The sequence below is a fragment of the Mesoplodon mirus genome (assembly GCF_964341445.2).
Source record: "Mesoplodon mirus genome assembly, chromosome: 10".
Lineage (NCBI taxonomy): Eukaryota > Metazoa > Chordata > Mammalia > Artiodactyla > Ziphiidae > Mesoplodon > Mesoplodon mirus.
This window is the reverse complement of record NC_138986.1, coordinates 87,647,783-87,666,509: the sequence shown is the minus strand read 5'-3', so window position 1 is coordinate 87,666,509 and position 18,727 is coordinate 87,647,783. Positions and strand designations below refer to the sequence as shown.

The window sequence follows — 18,727 nt, the reverse complement described above, 5'->3', positions numbered from 1 at the left end:
TTAAACACAGATCCTTTTATTTATCTTAAATATTTGTTCTAAATGAGTTTTTTCATTGTCTCTTGGGATTTAATTAGCTTAAACAGTTGTACTTTTAGAATAGACTGTTTTTCAGAGAATGCTTCTGCTACAAAGTTTTAGTGGCTAAGGAGACGCCAGCACTCCAACCCCTCCCCCCCAAAATTGCTGAAAACTCTCAAATTGCCAAATATGATTTCTGAAGCAAGGAGGGGATTCGCTGAGTGTTTATACTATGGTTATATTTCAACACAGAGACCTCAAGTTCTCCTTTACGGGATTACAGTGGGGATGTGGGCCAGAGAGCACGTATTAGGTGAAACTTAAGGTTCCTGGGAAGGGGCACTTATCTCTGAAAATGTCTCACCCACCTTCTGGTGTGTGCCTGCTTAAAACTTCATAAAGAAAGACTGGTTTATTTGGTGTTGGGTTTTATCACCAGCTCGAATGCAAGTGTTCTTGGGAGATGTAATACTAATGTTTCATATTCATACAGCTCAGCATAATTCTAAATACGTTTTCACTTATATTTTCTTAGATGGCAGGGTAATGTGACTGCAAAAACACATCATCTTATTTGATTCTCATAAAGACAGGGAAAAACTGATAGATTTACCCCCAAATCATGCAATAAACAAATGGTAGAAGCAAGGATAAGAGTTGTTCCACTTGAATATATTCTTATGGATCATTCAGTAAGTATTTCCTGAGAGCAAGTTGGATGGGACAAAAAAGGAAGGGGTAACGGGATGCTATGTGGCAGGTGGGACAGGAGAAGACAGCACCGAGGGAGGAGAGCATACAGAAAAGGGGGGGGGTGCGGGTCCTGAAGACTGAGGCTTCGCAGCCCCCCAGGCCTTTGGCACTCACTTTCTGGCATGAGGCTCTGAGAAATGTAGTTAAGTCTTAAGACGAACTTTGATTGTGAAAAGTGGGACTCCGAGGAAAAAGTTATAGGAGGAGGATAATCAAAGAACTTGGAAAGGTATCAACACTTTTGCTTTAGAAATGGGAGGTCCTGGATTAAATCCTGGGAAAGAAAGTAAAACATAATGAGCAGATGGAAGAGAATGATAAAATGGGATAATGATAAGAATATTAATAAATAACAATAGTAACCCTTGGAAAGTAATAACTGTGTGGCAGGTACCTATGTTATTGCATTTTACTTTTACAGCAATCCAATGAGGTAGGCATTATCCTTATTTTACTTATAACAAAAAGTTTACTATCTTACCCAAGGTCATACAACTAGCAGACAACAGCTAGATTTCAACCCAAGTTGGCCTGATGCTATATCTTTGATATTTTAACTCTTTGCTTTATCTGCCTCCCAGTGAGAGGGATGACAGATAGAGAAAAAAAAAATCAATCATCTTAAAGCTGGTTAAAAACATCACGTAGGGAATTCAAGGGTAAAAGATTGCAGATCTATTAATGAGAGACAGAATCTACAAGGGCCAAGCACAGGAAGATCTGGGATGCAGTGTAGATGTACCTTTTTCAAAGACTGGACAAGAAGAGATCAAGAGGAAAGTGACCAGAATGGGAGGAAGGTGAGGATAAGAGAGAGGAACCACAGGCAGATACAAGAAATGTTAAAATCAAGGAGGGCTTGGATTAGAGAGAGGTGAGAGGGAGACTTCTGAGAGGGAAAAGGAAAGAAGTTGGCAATCTTGATCAGCATCTTAAGTAACTTTAGAAGTTCAAACGATACCAAATGAGGGGTAGACTCTTGGCATTTATGAGATGGTAGAAGAAAAACAAACACACAAATGGTCAGAGTTGGTGGGAAAAAGACTAGAAACAAGAGAGTAAGATTGCTTAGGGATCATTTTGATAGGCTGGAATTCCTACGAGCATGAAATTGCAGTGGATGCACAGTCATGGGAAAGTAGTCACACTTAGTAAGAAGATGAAATACCCTTCAAACAAAACTACAATTGTGCCATTGTGTTCTTGTGGAAGAGAGATTTGTGTATTGTCATGTGGGATCTGAAGGATTTAAGTGATACAGCAATACACTGGTTCAAGCATTGGTCAAGGGCATCTTCTGGGGACTTCCCCTAAAAAAGGTAAGAGCAGTTTTTGTTAGAAGCCAGCAGCCAATGTTTATTCTTGGTGAAGCTCTGGAAATTCTGAGCAGCAGTGATCATTCCTTGTCTCAGCCAGGTCCCCCTTGCTCCACCCCAGTGGCATACACCTGCACTCTACTTTGAAAGCTCAGTAGCTCCTAAGTATCTCCGTATGAGATATTGCCAGCAACCCTGGTTCAGAAGTTCAGAAGCAGTGCAATTAACAGGTGAAGGATTGCCGCGAAGACAGCTTCTGGGTCTTGAATGAGAAGTTCACATCTGCCACTTTGGACATTTTTCAAACACATCCCTCTGTGTATTCCAGAAGTGCTCACTTGAGCTGGGCTTGTCTCTTCTGGCCTGCACACTGAGCTGTGTAATTGAGGGAACTCAAGCAGAGGCAGTTTATGGTTGTATGGATAAGCAAAATACTCAATATGTGACCTGATTGTTTTCCAAAATTACACAGTCGCTGGTTTCACTTGTCATTTTGGAACAGGAGTGGGAGGATAAAGCTGTGACAGTGAATGCATTCAATGGGTGTAATTAATCCATTTCATAAAAGCAGATTTTCTACATTATCCTGTGAGGCTCAGAAGTTTTTAACACTTTACTTAAAAAAAATCATTTTTTAAAGGAGCTTATTTTCCCTGATACCATGAAACAAATCCATCTAATTGGTTATAAAGTCCGTTGCATTCTTGATAGAGTGCCTTGCTGGGACACTGATGACTGATTTCCACGGCATGACAGTTAGAGGAAAATGATTCCTCCCCTAATGCTGCGATTCTGCTTATCCATCCATAAAATGTTTCATACTCATTTCCCCTCAGTATGTCCTGCAAAAGCAAAAACATTACGTGTCAGCTTCCTGTAATATAAGGGGCAGCAGCAGTCTTGAGAGGGGCCTTGCCTCCCCATCGAAGCCACATCACTGACCCTGCATGAGGTGATTAAAGCCACCGGGGCATGAGAACTAGTAAGGATGGAGATTGCGAAACAAATGAGCTGTATCCAGTGGCATCGCCCAAAGTTCACCATCAACAGAAACCATACCTGGGGAACAGCTGAGCTTGCACTCCCCTGTCTGACCTCAGGAATCTCTCAATACACCTCTCAAATCTGAAGGGAGGTTGGCTTACAAAGCCTGCACCTATCAGTGCTTTGAGATTCCACTTATGTAACTGATAATATTCACTCTCTTTAAAAGTGTTGGTACACATGTCAATCCCAAACTCCCTAACTATCCCTGCCCCTCACCATTTCCGCCGCCCACCCCTGTAACCGTAAGTTCTTCTCTATGCCGTGCTCAATAGTATGTAACAACCTAAATGGGAAAAGAATCTGAAAAAGAATAGATGCATGTATATGTATAACTGAATCACTTTGCTGTACATCTGAAACTAACACAACATTGTTAATCAACTATGCTCCAGTATAAAATAAAAAAGTTTAGAAAAACAAGTGTTGGTAGGATGACAGTGCTTCTTAGGCAGAGAAAACGTGATTCCCAGGCGAACCACATAGACTTAAGACAGCCAGGCTGATGGCACTGGCTTACATGCTGCCAAGTTACGTAGAGGCCAAGGGCATGTACACAACTCAAATGGTTGGGGACATTCTGGACAGAAGCAAAGTGAGGTTTTATTTTGTGGCGATTGGAGCCTCCACTTGCAACTCAAGTGTCTGACATCAAGGTTTCTTTCTGATCTGTAGATCATACTCATGATAAATATGCAAATGACATGTCTTGACTCAACTGAACCACACGGTTCCAGAGGGTACACTCAGGGAAGTTCTAGAAAAAAATACTGAATGATTTCATTTTTAAAACACTTTGCCCCATTCTACAAAGGATTTCAGGCAAAAGAGAAGATGCTGACACTCTAGGCCAGTGAAGAAGTAATTAGTGATATTAACCTCAGCCCATCCCGCAGGATGCTTTTCCTGTTTTGTCAAAGAAATTTGGAATATTTCAAGCATGTTGAAAAGTATAGAATATAATATGATAAATCCCCATGAATCCACAATCCAATGTTGTCAGGTCCTAACCATCTGCCATATTTACTTTAGATCTCTTTACCTTTTAATGAAATTACAGATATAACTGAAGCTCCTTCCAGGCTTACTTTCTACAGAATTTCCTCTCATGTTTCACGTCCCCCGGATAATGCTGAAAACTTGTTGCTTCTCTACTCACATAACTTCTTTTAGTCTCTCCTTTGATGGAAACAATTTCCTACCAGGTTGTAGGTGATGTGAAGAGAAAACTGACTGAATAGATTTAGCTAAGCCCTTTACTTCTGGAGGCCCAGACTTTTCTTATTGTTAAAATGGAGATAATCTTTTCTTGCCTGTTTCACAGAGTTATACAGCGGTAAAAATTAAATGCTGTATGGAGATACTTTTGTAAACTATATCAGCAAATACAAATTGTAAGATTATTTAGGAAACAAGTCTCCCTTTTTGAATATTTCTCAAAGGCCAATCAGATTTATTAAAACCTTACTGTTAGGGGCTTCCCTGGTGGCACACTGGTTGAAAGTCCGCCTGCCGATGCAGGGGACACAGGTTCATGCCCCGGTCCGGGAAGATCCCACATTCCGCGGAGCGGCTGGGCCCGTGAGCCATGGCCGCTGAGCCTGCGCGTCCGGAGCCTGTGCTCTGCGACGGGAGAGGCCACAGCAGTGAGAGGCCCGCGTACCGCAAAAAAAACAAAAACAAAAAAAACCTTACTGTTTACCTCCCACAAAGAAACAGTATTTAATCTATGCACTGGCCCAATAACAAGTTTCGTGACCAGATATCAAGGATTTCAAATATTCTGTCCCATCATTGCTATACACAACATCTGTCATTCAGAAGTCTTAATAGTTGGTTTCAATAACATGACCCAAAGTGAAGAAAAGGAGTCAGTGGCTGTAAGAACACAAAATCCTTTTCTTCCCAAGTGTATCTATAATTAGTAGAAAACTCAGGCAGTCAGAAAGTGGCTAATAATGTCTCACTGCTGCTGCTCTTGGGAGAAAAAAAGAGAAGTAATTAGGGAGTGGAACCCAAGTGCTGGTTTTCACATTCCCCACCTGAGACCCCAGCTGCCTCACATGCATGTCTACGGATTCTGTGGCCACACAAGGTGACATTGGAATGTTAGCAATGTTGGCAACAGCTGTTTTGTCTGGGACCATGGCCCCAGTGGGGGACGAGGGGCAATAAAAATGATTAACTGGCCATGCCTCCACTTTATAGGTCTTAGGTATCTTTATTTTTAACTCTGAGGAAGTCATCTTATTTTTATTATGAATAAAATTACTATTCCCATTGACACAGATAAATGGTTAGGTTCTTCTCCTCCAAAGATATCAGTACAGTACATGGCCTTTGTCCGTTAATAGACCAAAGAGACTAAAGTTCTTTGCTGAAAGGAAAACTGAGACACAGAAAACCCTGATCAATTCAAGGCTTGTAGATGGATGTTCAGACTATGAACTGGATTCCCACTGAGACATGACAGTCCTCAAAATGCATATAGTCACACAGAGTATTTTAGCAAGAAGTCAAATATTTTAATTGGACATTATTGTCATCACTTTATTAAGCAGTCCAAAATGTGCCCTGGGGACTAACTTCCCTTACGGGTGGGCCTTGCTAACGTTAACTTTGCACCGTGGGTCCTCAGTGCATAGGAAATAAGGCTGGAGATGAAGACGGAAAAGGTGGGGATAGTGATGGATAACGGGGCATGGATGCGGGAAGGCATTAGTCCCACGGTGTTTCCAGAGCACAGACTTTCATAGTTATAACTGCTCATCTCAACCTGCAGCCTCTCAGAAAGGAAGCCTCAGGTGTAGCTGTGGGGAAGAGAGAATGACTTGTATGTGATGAGATTCTCCATTTCCAAGGAAAAACATGGTGTCCCCTGGATTCAGGCTGGGCTGGAGTGAAATGGGCAACTGTCAAAGCTTTGTCTGTTTCCTTGTTTTCTCAGTAAACAAGTCTGTTCCCTGTCCATGCAAAGACTAAAAACGATATGCTACAGTGATGTTGCCTTTAGAATTATCATTAGGAATAATAATTTCATCACATCAAAATAAAAATCTAACCGCCTGAGATAAAAACCCAGACAAAGACCTAGAAAAGGGAGATGTGACCAGTTGATTACTTTCCTTGCCACTTATTCCCCACCCCCCCAACCCTGCTCCCCGATTCCACTCTCATAAGGCTAAGCCACTTAGCTCCAAAGCCTCCTCTGGCACTGTTCTTCTCCTAACTCCTTTCTGTTTACTGAATCCAGCAACCTCTCTCCCACCTCAGGCCCTTTGCACTTCCTGATCTTTCTGGTTGGAAAGTTCTTGCTCTGGGCCTCACACGGCTGGCTCCTTCTCAAGTAATGTCACCGAGATGCTCAGAGATGCCACCTGGACCACCTTAACTAGGGCAACAACTCTTCCTCCCAAACCGCTCACACGCTACCCAGTTTATTCCCCTGCAGCACTGCATATTAAGCTGAAATTGTTTTGTCTACCTATGGAATTGCCTCTTCACCATCGGTCCCTCACCCCCCCACACACACGTGATAGAGTGTAAGTTACTGAAGGTAGAGACCTTAGCTTTATTTTATTTTATTTTATTTTTTATTTTTATTTTTTTTACGGTACACGGGCCTCTCACTGTTGTGGCCTCTCCCGTCACGGAGCACAGGCTCCGGACGCGCAGGCTCAGCGGCCATGGCTCACGGGCCCAGCCGCTCCGCGGAATGTGGGATCTTCCCGGACCGGGGCATGAACCTGTGTCCCCTGCATCGGCAGGCGGACTCTCAACCACTGCGCCACCAGGGAAGCCAGAGACCTTAGCTTTAATTTATCTGTTTGTTTGTTTTTTTTTATAAACCACTGTATATTCAAGGTTTGTAACAGTCATTAACACTTGTTAGGTGATCGAGGTAAGTATGTGTTGGATAAGTGAATTCAATTTCACATCCTAAATTCACTCTTTTAACCATGTACCCTGCTCTGTAACCATAGCCTTCAGGACTGAGCAATGACTCACGCATTAAAGGTGAAAGAAGTTCTACTCTGAAATGAAAATGAAAATGGAAACAACACGGTTGTATGTTTTCAATCTTATGGTTCTTTTAGAAAAGAAGTGAGTCAGCTCCCACAAAAACTCACGCTGTAGAGTTTTATCAGCGTGTTAGAATAAGTCAGCATTTTAGAGAAAGCTAAGGGCTTTCACTTCTAGAGGGCATCCAGTTGACAATGGAAATGACCGTTGATGAGCTAGCATTTGTATTTAAAATACAGGATAAGCATAAGATGCAACAAAGTCCTGGAAATAAACTTTGAAAATCATGTAGATTTATAATTAAGCCTCGAACACTGAACAATCTCCAGACCCTGGACAGCCTCCCGAGGGCTCAACAGTGTCATTCTTCTAAAGCTTTTCCAGTGGAAACAGTAGAGGGAGCTCCTGGTCCACATTACAAATTATGTGAATTTCTGCGACACACGTGAGCCCCACTGCTCAATTCTCTTACTGCAATAATGAAACAATGCACAAAAACAATGCCAGAGGAAAAAAAAGAAAGGAAATCAAGGGCCCTGCCTGCAACAGAAAGGAATAATAACACATTTTCCAATTAATGTGGTTTTTAATAAACACGTTTACAGGGATGATGAATGAGAAGTGATGGAAGTGTCAAACGGGTGGGCTAAGACATGCCGCCTTTAACGGCTCATTAGTTAAACTCTTCTGTTCCGCCTCATTGCCAGCTGCTCTGTTCTCCCTTCTAAAGGAATGAAAACCTGGAATACTCTGAAATGAACTGAGGCATTTCAAGTCTCGAGAGTCTCGAAGCCTCATCATCCTAACACGAGGCCACTATTTTCCATTCCTTTATGCTACTCTGATAACTGCAAGGCTTGAAAGACAAAGACATTTTTACTGGAGAGTGAGTGAGAGAATAAAGGTGGGTTTAGCGGTCCATTCCTGGGTCTCAAGTCTACAACCCCTACTTATACTTGTGTGATCCTGGGCAAGTAACTCGATGTTTCTACGCATCCTTTGCCCCATTATAAAATAAGCATCATTTCTACTTCTTGTGATAGTTGTGAAGATTACACAATGTGCTGGCAGTGGAGCACCGAACACAGAGCTAGTGCTGTAATCATCTCTCCCGGTCCATTTCTCTCTCTTTGGTGGAATATGTTTCCTCAGGAGTTACTGCCATTTCCTTCCCCAGGGAGAGGCTTAATGCTCTCGTGCTTCCTCTCTGAAAACTGCTCTCAATCATAATCTTAGGGGCTTCCCTGGTGGCGCAGTGGTTAAGAATCCACCTGCCACTGCAGGGGACACAGGTTTGAGCCCTGCTCTGGGAAGAGCCCACATGCCGTGGAGCAACTAGCCCGTGCGCCGCAACTACTGAGCCTGCGCTCTAGAGACCATGAGCCACAACTGCTGAGCCCACGTGCCTAGAGCCCATGCTCTGCAACAAGAGAAGCCACTGAAATGAGAAGCCCACGCACCACAACGAAGAGGAGCCCCCACTCGCCACAACTAGAGAAAGCCCGTGCGTAGCAACAAAGACCCAATGCAGCCAAAAATAAATAAATAATTTAAAAAATCATAATCTTAGTGTATTTGCAGGTATCATCAGTCCAAGACATTGCTACTTAATGGTTTTCCTCCAATGAAGAATATTCATTAAAAACAAGATGACAGAAGTTACTTGGGGGAATTTGGGAGCTTTTCCCTTTGTATGGGTAAGATCAGCTCTGCTTATTAACAGGAAATTGGACCAATACTTTATAAAAAGTGTGTTCATCATGAAGGGTTGTGGCCAGCTCTGTGAACCAGTTAGTTGCCCCTCAATTACCAGCATCTCAATAAGAATAATTTTATGTATGCAGATTACATGTGTCTAAGTTTCAACTAAACCTTCCTCAAAGAGAGGAAAAATTGCTATTAAATATGGGAAGCTAAATTGGATTAACATATATGACTTTGATGAAACAATAATTCATAAAGAAAATCTAATAACATTAGTTCAAAGATCTACTTTTAGTAAATATTCCTTTATTAGATTCTTTCCCCTAGAGAATGTACTCTCTCAGGGTGAAAAAGATTGTCCTTCCACACACACAAAGTTGTGGGAAATTATTCTTTGTAAACAACTAATCTTTTTGGTACCAATGTTTCTTAAGAAAGTGAGAAAATACAAATTTGGCTTCAGAACAATCACAAATAGAATGGTTGGTTAAAATGTTTTAATTATTTGAGTTGCTTCAGGCCATTAGAGATTTCTTTCTTCTATTTTTTAAAATCTTCATTGACATTCCCCAGAATAACAACACTACCTTTGATGTAGGGAACATCTCTAAAGTCCTGGAGGGGAGAACATTTTCTTGAAGAAATTGAGCCAAGTATGCTGTTATCAAAGGATCCATGCCTCCTAAAAATTCCTATTCCTTGGTTGTTTTCAGACAATCCCACTGGTCAGAGTAAATCAACAAAAAAATTTTCCCTTAACTTTTCTGAAGGCTAATTGCTCAAACATATATAGAAAAATTATATACTATACTATTCACTCATTTAAGGGACATAATGAATTATTTGATTATTGCTTGATAAGAGAGAAAATTCATATTTTTTTATAGTTCACATTGTCAAAAGACATTCTAACACATGCTTTAGGAATCTCAGATGCCAGCCCGTAGGGTGAGTCAGACACCATCTCCCCATCTCAGTCGGAAGGATCTTGGTGCCTACCAACATTTCCTTCTTTCTCTTGTTACCTTCCTTCCTGTTGTGAAGTGGGGAGGGCTCATCTCACATAAGGTACAAAGTGGAAAAAGAGAAATAAATGAAAAACAGCAACATTTTGATCTAAAGATGCCCACAAGTAAAGGGGGACGTCTCTTAAGCTCTATGTCAGTTGTAATAAAATACAAATGACTAGTAAATACTATGATAGCTGCAATGGATCTCACTCTCTCTCAGCAATCCAACTACTGTGCCACTAGAGAGACGCATCAGGAAATCTGGCCCTGGGAATCTCCACTCAGAGCTCTTCACAGATTGTCCTGGCTTCTCGGGACATGTGGAGCTCACAGCAGTTCTGCCAGGACGCTGCCCAGGCTGGACCCGACCTGTCAGTGCTGTGGTCAGAGCTGCCTGGCCGCCGCCTGCTCCACTCCCTGGGGCTCAGCACTCGCGCTTTTATTCAGGCTGCTTTCCTCTGTCAGCAGCTCCTAGCTTGCTCTCTCCTTCCCCTCTATTTGCTTTACTGGACAGACCTTCTCAACTTTTATAGAAACAGCTTTATTGAGGTATAAGTGAGACACAAAGAATTGCACATATTTAATGTGTACAATGTGATGAGTTTGGACAGATGCAAACACCTGTGATCTCATCACCAAGGTAACTGACATACCCAGCACCTCCCAGACTTCCCTTGTGTCCCTTAGTGTGTGCGTGTGTGTAGTAAGAACACCTAACATGAAATCTATCCTCTTAACAAGTTTTGAAATGCACAATACTGCATGGCTACCTATAGGCACTATGTCGTAGGGCAGATCTCTGGGATGTAATCATCCTGCATAACTGAAACTTTATACCTGTTGAATAACACTCCCCAGTACTCCCGCCCCTATGTGTGCTCTGCTTCCATAAGTTTGACTATTTTAGAAATCTCAAAAAGTGGAGCCATGCAGTCTTTGTCTTTCAACTGGCTTATTTCACTCAGCATAACGTCCTCTGGGCTCATCCATGTGTCATGATGAACAGGAATTCCTCCTTGTTTTTAAGGCTCAAGCTTTATGCTTCAGTTGTCAATTCCAGAAGAAAACCACCCTGGCATTATCTTTTCTAAGTTTTCTTCCTCTATTCACATTTCTGTGAGTTAAACTTAAATACTTGAAGGGCAAGGACCACATCGTATTCATTTTTGCAAGCCTAGCTCCCAACAGTGTTAGGCACATAGTAGGCCTTAAATAAATGGTTAATAGTTTGTGAAACTATTAAATGATGTGATGTGTATTAAATGAATTAGGTTGATTTTTATATAAGCTCATTTTCTTAAAATGTTAGTTAATATGATCTTGAAAGGACTGATTTTGAAGAACTCTGTTCATCCTAACCATTTGGGAAATAACAGTCCTCTTGCTAAAGTACATTATGTTTAGGGAAATTAAACATGAAGGTGGCGTAGAAGAATGTGGGGAGCCAGGTATTTCACCTTTCTTTTCAATGCTTCCCTTAACTAATTCCTGTAAGAATGACAAGGTGCTTCATAGGACTTTTTGCAGTATGGTGGTATGCATGTCATCTATTATGTGAATAACTTAAAAAAATACAAAAGCTGATGAAAAATGTACCTCAAAATAGAGTTTTGATAATACTTGTATCAGACAAAAGATATTTAATCCCCTAGAGGAGTTATCCCACAATCAAAAAGACAAAGAGTTTCCATAAACCACAATTCTTATACAAAAATGAGCTGATGATATAGTCTAATAATTCTTTTTAAACAAGAGCTGATCTATGAATAAAAACCTTTTCTTTTTTGCATAGAATTTCTCTCTTTTCTTGGTAGCCTAATGAATTGGTATTTTATTATATTACAAAAGATAATAAACCACTTTTCTTTTAAATACCGTGTACTCAGGATTTAATGAACACTGTGTGTCAGACCCATAGCTGAGTTTAAATTCTAAATCTAATACTTGAAATAAAATAAGTACCTCTCTCTCCCAAACACCCTGGCAATCAGAATCTGTGGAATTGAATATTATAAACTCTTTCATATGGTCGCATATTTCTTAATCTTCTAAATTCTTCAGTAAACTCATTTGATCTACAGCTGAGGACTCATTCCAGGATGTGGTGTAATCCTCTTCTCTCCTAGACATTTGGCAAGCCTGTCATAAAGGCCTTCATCATTCAAATTCCTCCTCTGAGACAACAATTATCTTGTCTTGAAAGCAGCATCATGCATTTAGAAAACTATGGGAAAGTCTAATCTTGCCTGTTAGCTTGTACAAGCTTCTCTTGTTTATAGCATGAAACAATTACTGAAAATCCTACAATGAGTTCTCTCTTTTGCCAGAAAATTTAGGATAAAAATCAACAGAGCTGATTCCTTTAAAGACTGGATTCCAGGATGCCCAATTTATGCCATTTTCCCCCCAGTTGTTTCATAACCAGTATCAACTGACACCAGTACATTTCTAAGAGAACAATTTACTTGAACAGCTAAATGGATGAAATGAAATCATTGACAGAGCAGCAATCTTGTTCACCTTTGGCATGTGGTCACACCCTAAGTGACTCCTAAGGAGCTCAGTCTAGAGTCCTCTAGTGGTGGTGCAGGTGGTTCTAGCCTTTAAAAAGTCACTTATTTTCCCGTCTTCATTTTCTCATCTATGAAGTATATTCATTTGTTGACTCATTCATTAAATAATTAATAATTACATGCTACATGCCAGAAACTGTGCTAGACAATGATGATAAAATAGAGGTTCAAAAAATATTCACAGGGCAGTGGTCAGAAAGACAAGGAAAATAGGAGTCACAAAACAACGTGCTCTGTCTGCAGGAGGCATAAGCTCATAGGATTGCGGAGGATGATACCTCTCGTGCTGTGCTGAGAGCACCGGCAAGGCTTCATGGGAGAGCTGGGGTCTGAGCTGAGTCCTGCAGGTGGGGAGGCTCACCTGGCCCCTGGGGAGAACATTTGCAACGTGCAGCATATTGAGATCATAAAAGAAGATGACACTACAGGTTGCAAAAGAAGAAAGGGCACAGAGGAGGACAGACAAAGATAGGAAAAGGACAAACTTTGAAGGGACTAGAATGGCTGTAGAAGATATGGAATCCACCTGGAAGGAAAGGGAAGTTATTAAAGAGTTTTCAGCCAAAGAGCTACGTGATCAGAGTTATGATTTAGAAATATTACCCCACTTGTAGAAGGTAGAGGCAATGAGACAGCTGGGAGAAGGCTACAAAAATATAGATACAAATTGACAAGGCCCTAAATAAGGCAGTGGCATGAGGAATGAGAGCTAATGGGAAGTAGGATTGACATGATTTAGGAACTATTTGGATGTGGAGGATGAGAAAGAGAAAAAAAATCTAGGGTCATTTTTAGAGTTTAGTTTTGGACAGGTTATGTTTGTAGTACACAGGAGACCTCCAAGTGGAGATACTGAGCAGGCCATGGGGTGTAGGAGCCTGGAACTCAGGAGGAATGTCTGGGTGGACATAGAAGACTGGGATTCTTTAAACCCTACAACATATAAATAAGGGAAGGGGGAACAGCTTTACGGAAGGAGACAAAAAGGATGGCCTCAAAGGTAGGAGAAAACGATCAGCGCCAATGAACCAAGAGAATAGAGAGTTTCAAGGACAGAACACTCAACAGCGTCAGTTCCTATACAGCAGTGAAATAAGGTGAAGCCTGAAAGGCACTCAGGGAATCTTGTGACTGAGAGATATTGGTGATCATGGAGAATGCAGGGCCAGCGGAGTAGCTTGGACATAAACCAGACTCTAGTGGGTTGAAGAGTTAGCAGAACCCCCAGAAATGGCACACTTCCTCTAGAAGCTTGGGATAAAGGATGAGATCAGCTAATTGGCTACATGATCTTTATGGCTCTCTTTAGCAACAATATTCTATGAAATTCTACTAGCAAAATAGCTGTGTCAAGAAAAGTAGGCACGCTTCCCCAGATGTCTGACTGACCACCAGCCTGGATGTTAAGAAATTGAGGAGATGGGGCTCAGGTGGGTTCAGCACAGGACTTGCTGACCTGGGACTCGGCTTGGGGCACCCATGCAGGCAGTACACTTGCTACTGTCCAGGAATGAAGTGGGCAGGAGGGGCGGCCGGCCACCAGCCTCCCTGATCTCTTGGTTGGTAGTGGTGGGAGGTGTAGGGAGCACAACCATGTTAGACAGTGGAAAGATGGAAATTATTATCTACAGGGGATTAAGGTAACCTTTAGATGAACACACAGCAGTACAGAGGGACTCATGAAATACCCTACTGTTTACTCACAGGTGGTCCTGGAGGCCCTGGTTTTCCTGGAGGACCTGGTTTTCCTCGTCTTCCCTAGAAACCAAAGAGAAACAGACAATAGCAACTGTGATTCCATTTTAAGATGAGACAATATTAAATGGCAATTTTAAAGACTAAAAATTAACTAAAAGTTAAAAAAACAATTCCAAGTCCACATGACCTTTAAAGACCTGTGAAATCTAAAAGCTATGAGACAATTTTTAACAGCCAAGATGAGAAAAACAGTGCCTGGAATGAATAAACTGTGACTCTTATTAGCAGCCCTTTAAAGGCTGTCTACTTTGGTACTCTAGCAAAGTAATATAAAGTATCTGAAAGATGGGCTAAGATGGGCATTTTATCTGATAATTCAGTGGGTTCAGGTGCAATAATAAATGCATTTATCATCTTAAATTGGTATTTCTCAAAGAGTGATCTGAATTCCAGTTTTATAGGAGTTTCCTGAGAGTGCTTTCAGGTATTAAAAAAACATTTTTCTGGGCTCCATCCTGGACTTACTGGTTTAGAATCTCTGGAGAAGGGATCCATGAGTATGCATTTAAAAAACCCCTTCAGGGGCCTCCCTGGTGGCGCAGTGGTTGGGAGTCCGCCTGCCGATGCAGGGGATGCGGGTTCGTGCCCCGGTCTGGGAGGATCCCATGTGCCGCGGAGCGGCTGGGCCCGTGAGCCGTGGCCGCTGGGCCTGCGCGTCCGGAGCCTGTGCTCCGCAGCGGGGGAGGCCACAGCAGTGAGAGGCCCGCATACCGCAAAAAAAAAAAAAAAAAAAAAAAAAAAAAAAAAAACCCCTTCAGGTAATACTCATACTCACTAAAGTTTGAAAAGCACTTCCGTAAGCCATATTATAATTATATATGTTGTGAAAAGCACATTAACTAGCTCTTTTCTTCCCTTTGGATGATTAAGCTGTTTTATAAGTGAAATAAAATGTTCACTCCTTGTTTATTAATCTTCATTATTGTAAGTGAATGTTAACTCCCCAAGTTCACAACTAGCTAAATTCCAATTGCAAGAGCCAGAATGACACTTCTAAGTAACTGTGTATCTATATCATATAAAAGACATTTATTTATTATACATTTATTTTCTTAATTATTATTTTTTCCTTTATCATAGAAGGAAGCAAGCCTAGGTATGGATAGCACACATTTTGAATGAGAAGCATTTCTGAGCAGGTTTTCTAATTCTATTTCATTGTTACTAATAACTTTATTTTATTACCATATTGGTAGTATGTTAATACATATTAAGGCTTGTTGTTACTTAAAAGGTAAATGTATTAGGCTGATCTTTCAACACTTTTTGGGGAGAATTGTAAGCATAAACATGGAAAGGCCCATTTCACTGACGGATTTTCTTGCTCTGAAAGAGTCAGGCAATTTTCGCTTGATCTTTCTGGCCTTCATCTAGGCTTGGAGTGGGGTAGGAAATGCAATACCCACTGAAGCAGCAGAGTAAGGTTTGGAAGGTAGGTAAGCAAATGCGACACTGTGATTGGGTGGTAAATGCTTCCATTAATTGCTGAAGGCAAGTTAAGTACCTACTGTCAAGGACTCTATATAAAAATAGCAGCTGTATTCATAAAAAATCCTGGCTAACAACTACAGAACAGATTTTTTAAAAATTTCATTAAAACCAGAAATATAATGAGTAGTTATTTTCATGTACCTTCTGTTTTAGAGATCTGAACCTTGGATTTCCTTTGGGGGGTTGTACGATTGGGATGAATATATAATTTAATATTCTGTATACTGAATAAAAGTTACACACATGGACATAATTTTCTTGTTTTGCAGTTTACACATTCTGAAAATCAATATATTGGGTCTTTTAGTAAATGCAAGTAAATCAGCCCCTGAGGATTAATCAATGATAAAACGTTTACTTGGAAAGTGGAAGCACCGTAATTTATTCATTTACAAGAGCACAAAGAAACAAAATCAGTGACATTGGAGTAGGTGATTGGTTCTTTCTTTTAGGTTGAGGTAAGTTAAAACCATAGGATAAACTTTGTGTGCAGTCTCCTTTCCTTAAAGGAGACATATATATTGATTTGGGTAGGAAGTGGAGAAACTGAAGTTATTGATCAACTTTTATCACACAGTTAATGTTTAAGATAAACCAAGTCTCAGATATTGTAACATAACATTGTCATGTCTTAACATGAGGACTAGAAGCATTCATGATTCAGTATGGTACAGGCAAGCTTCCAAAGCCTTGCACATCACTGCTGATTTACATCATCGTTCAAAGCCTTGCGACTGTCAAGAGTGTGTGGATGTGTCTCTGGAAGAGCACAGGTGAACGCTGATTGTCTTTATGCCTCCTTGCTAACAGTAGACATGCAGGTAAGATGTTTTTGAGTATCGTCAAATTATTGGAACATAAGGTACACAGATAACTTCAGCCAGCACATATTTTCAGTTTAAATGTGGTTTCTAGGCTTGAATTTCTAGTAACATCCTGAAGCAGATCTGAATACTTTTTTCTTTTTCAGCTTTATTGAGATATAATTGGCATGGAACATTATGTAAGTTTCATGTGTACAAGTGATGCCTTCATACACTTATATGTTAGGAATAAAGTTAGTGAATACCTCTGTCAGCCTACATAATTACCATTTGTGTGTGTGTGTTGAGAACATTTAAACTCTACTCTCTCAGCAACTTTCAAGTATAAACACAATATTGTTAACTATAGTCACCATGCTGTACATTAGATCCCCAAACTTATTCATCTTCTAACTGTAAGTCTGGGCACTTTGACTGGCATCTCCTCATTTCCCCCTTCCTCAGCCTTTGGCAGCCAACATTGTCTCTGCTTCGATGAATTAGGCTTTTTTAGATTCCATACTCTGGGGCTAGGGCTGTGCCTGGGAGGGCCAGGGAATACCCTCCTGACGTCGATAGAGGGACTGTTTTTGCGTGTTTGTTTCCACTTCTGTCGCCTCTTATCTCAGGCCCTTCATTCTAGACCCACTGTAAAGTGAGACAAAAAGTGGGCACTCGGATGTGGGTTGGGATGAAAATCCCAGCAAATAACAGATAAATGCTGAGCTGGGCGCAGCCTTCCTGGCTAGGATGCCTGGTCCCAGGTGGCCATTTGTTCAGAAGCAATTGATCAGTTGGAGTGTGGTTCAATCTCCAAATGGATGGTTTCAGCAGCATTACAATTGGGCTAATCCAATACTTTTCTGAAAATTGGGAGTATGAAGCATAAAATGCAGATTTATCATATCAGGTTGCCCTGGAAACCTCAAAGTGCTCAACATGTACGTTTCCTGTTTGGCAACAGTGTAAAGGTTATCAGACAGCAGTTTAGGTATTTGTCTAGTGATTTAAGCCCAGTGGTGCTCTAACCCAATCACACATCAGCATCCTCGGGAGACCTAGCTGAAACAGATTGCTCTCCCCACTTCCAGAGTTTATGATTCAGCGGGTCTGGGGTGGGACCTGAGAACTCACATTTATAACAAGTTCCCAGCAGTACTGATGCTACTGGCCTTGAGACCACACAGTGCGAACTCCTGTTCTAAACCTCAACCTCTTACTTCATATTTAAAGTCAGGCAATCTTGTATAGCCCTTAATCTTGTAAACCTTATAGCTCAGAACAAAAGAGCTGGGTTGGTTTTGTGACTGCGTGGAACTTTAAGAATAAAAACCCCATTGTCAACTTCAGGACCACCTGGATTGGAATCCCAGCCTTTTCTTTCATGGAAGGTTCTTGTGTCAAGATGTCCTTGCTGTAAAATTGGCACTTACACATTGAAGCCTGTTGGTTAAGAATTAAAAAAGAGATAATGTGTAAAATTCCTACCACGCACACACTTATTAGGATGGCTAGTTTCAAAAAACAAAATAAGCGTTGGTGAGGGTCTGGAGAAACTGGAATGCTTGCACACTGCTGGCGAGAATGTAAAATGGAGCAACTGCTATGGAGAACACTGCGCAGATTTTTAAAATAATGAAAAGTAAAATGACCAAGTGATCCAGAAATCCCACTTCTGGGTCTATATCCAAAGGAATTGAAAACAGGGTCTTGAAGAGATATCTGCACACCTATGTTCGTAAGCAGCACTATTCAGAATAGCCAAGAGGTAGAACCAATCCAAACGTCCACTAACAGATGAGTGGATAAACAAAATGTGGTACATACAATGGAACATTATTCAATTTTGAAAAGGAAGGACATTCTGATACATGCTACAACATGGATAAACCTCAATGACATCATGCTAGTTGAAATAGGCACAGTGAAATAAGTCAGTAGAAGACAAATACCATATGATTTCACTTATATGAGGTACTTAGAGTGGCCAAATTTATAGAAGCAGAAGGTAGAATGGTGGTGGCCAGGGGCTGGGGGGCGGGGGATAGGGGAAGTTATTTAATGGGAGCAGAGTTTTAGTTTTACAAGATGAAAAAGTTCTGGAGATCTTTTCACAACATTGTGACTATACTTTTCACAACAATGCGACTATACTTAACACTAATGAACTGTACACTTGAAAATGGTTAAGATGGTAAATTTTATGCTATGTGTTTTTCTCCACAATTAAA

At 40.9% G+C, this 18,727-nt stretch overlaps 1 protein-coding gene across 1 annotated transcript in view; it reads right to left on the bottom strand.

The window, feature by feature from the left end:
• The window catches only part of COL19A1 (collagen type XIX alpha 1 chain), a gene marked incomplete at both ends in the record, with an annotated part of 335,692 nt that overhangs the window by 95,033 nt on the left and 221,932 nt on the right, over positions 1-18,727 (bottom strand). The window contains one exon of the mRNA XM_082634300.1: positions 14,149-14,202. Coding sequence (XP_082490426.1) covers positions 14,149-14,202 — 54 coding nt within the window. The remainder of the gene's footprint in view (positions 1-14,148; positions 14,203-18,727) is intronic.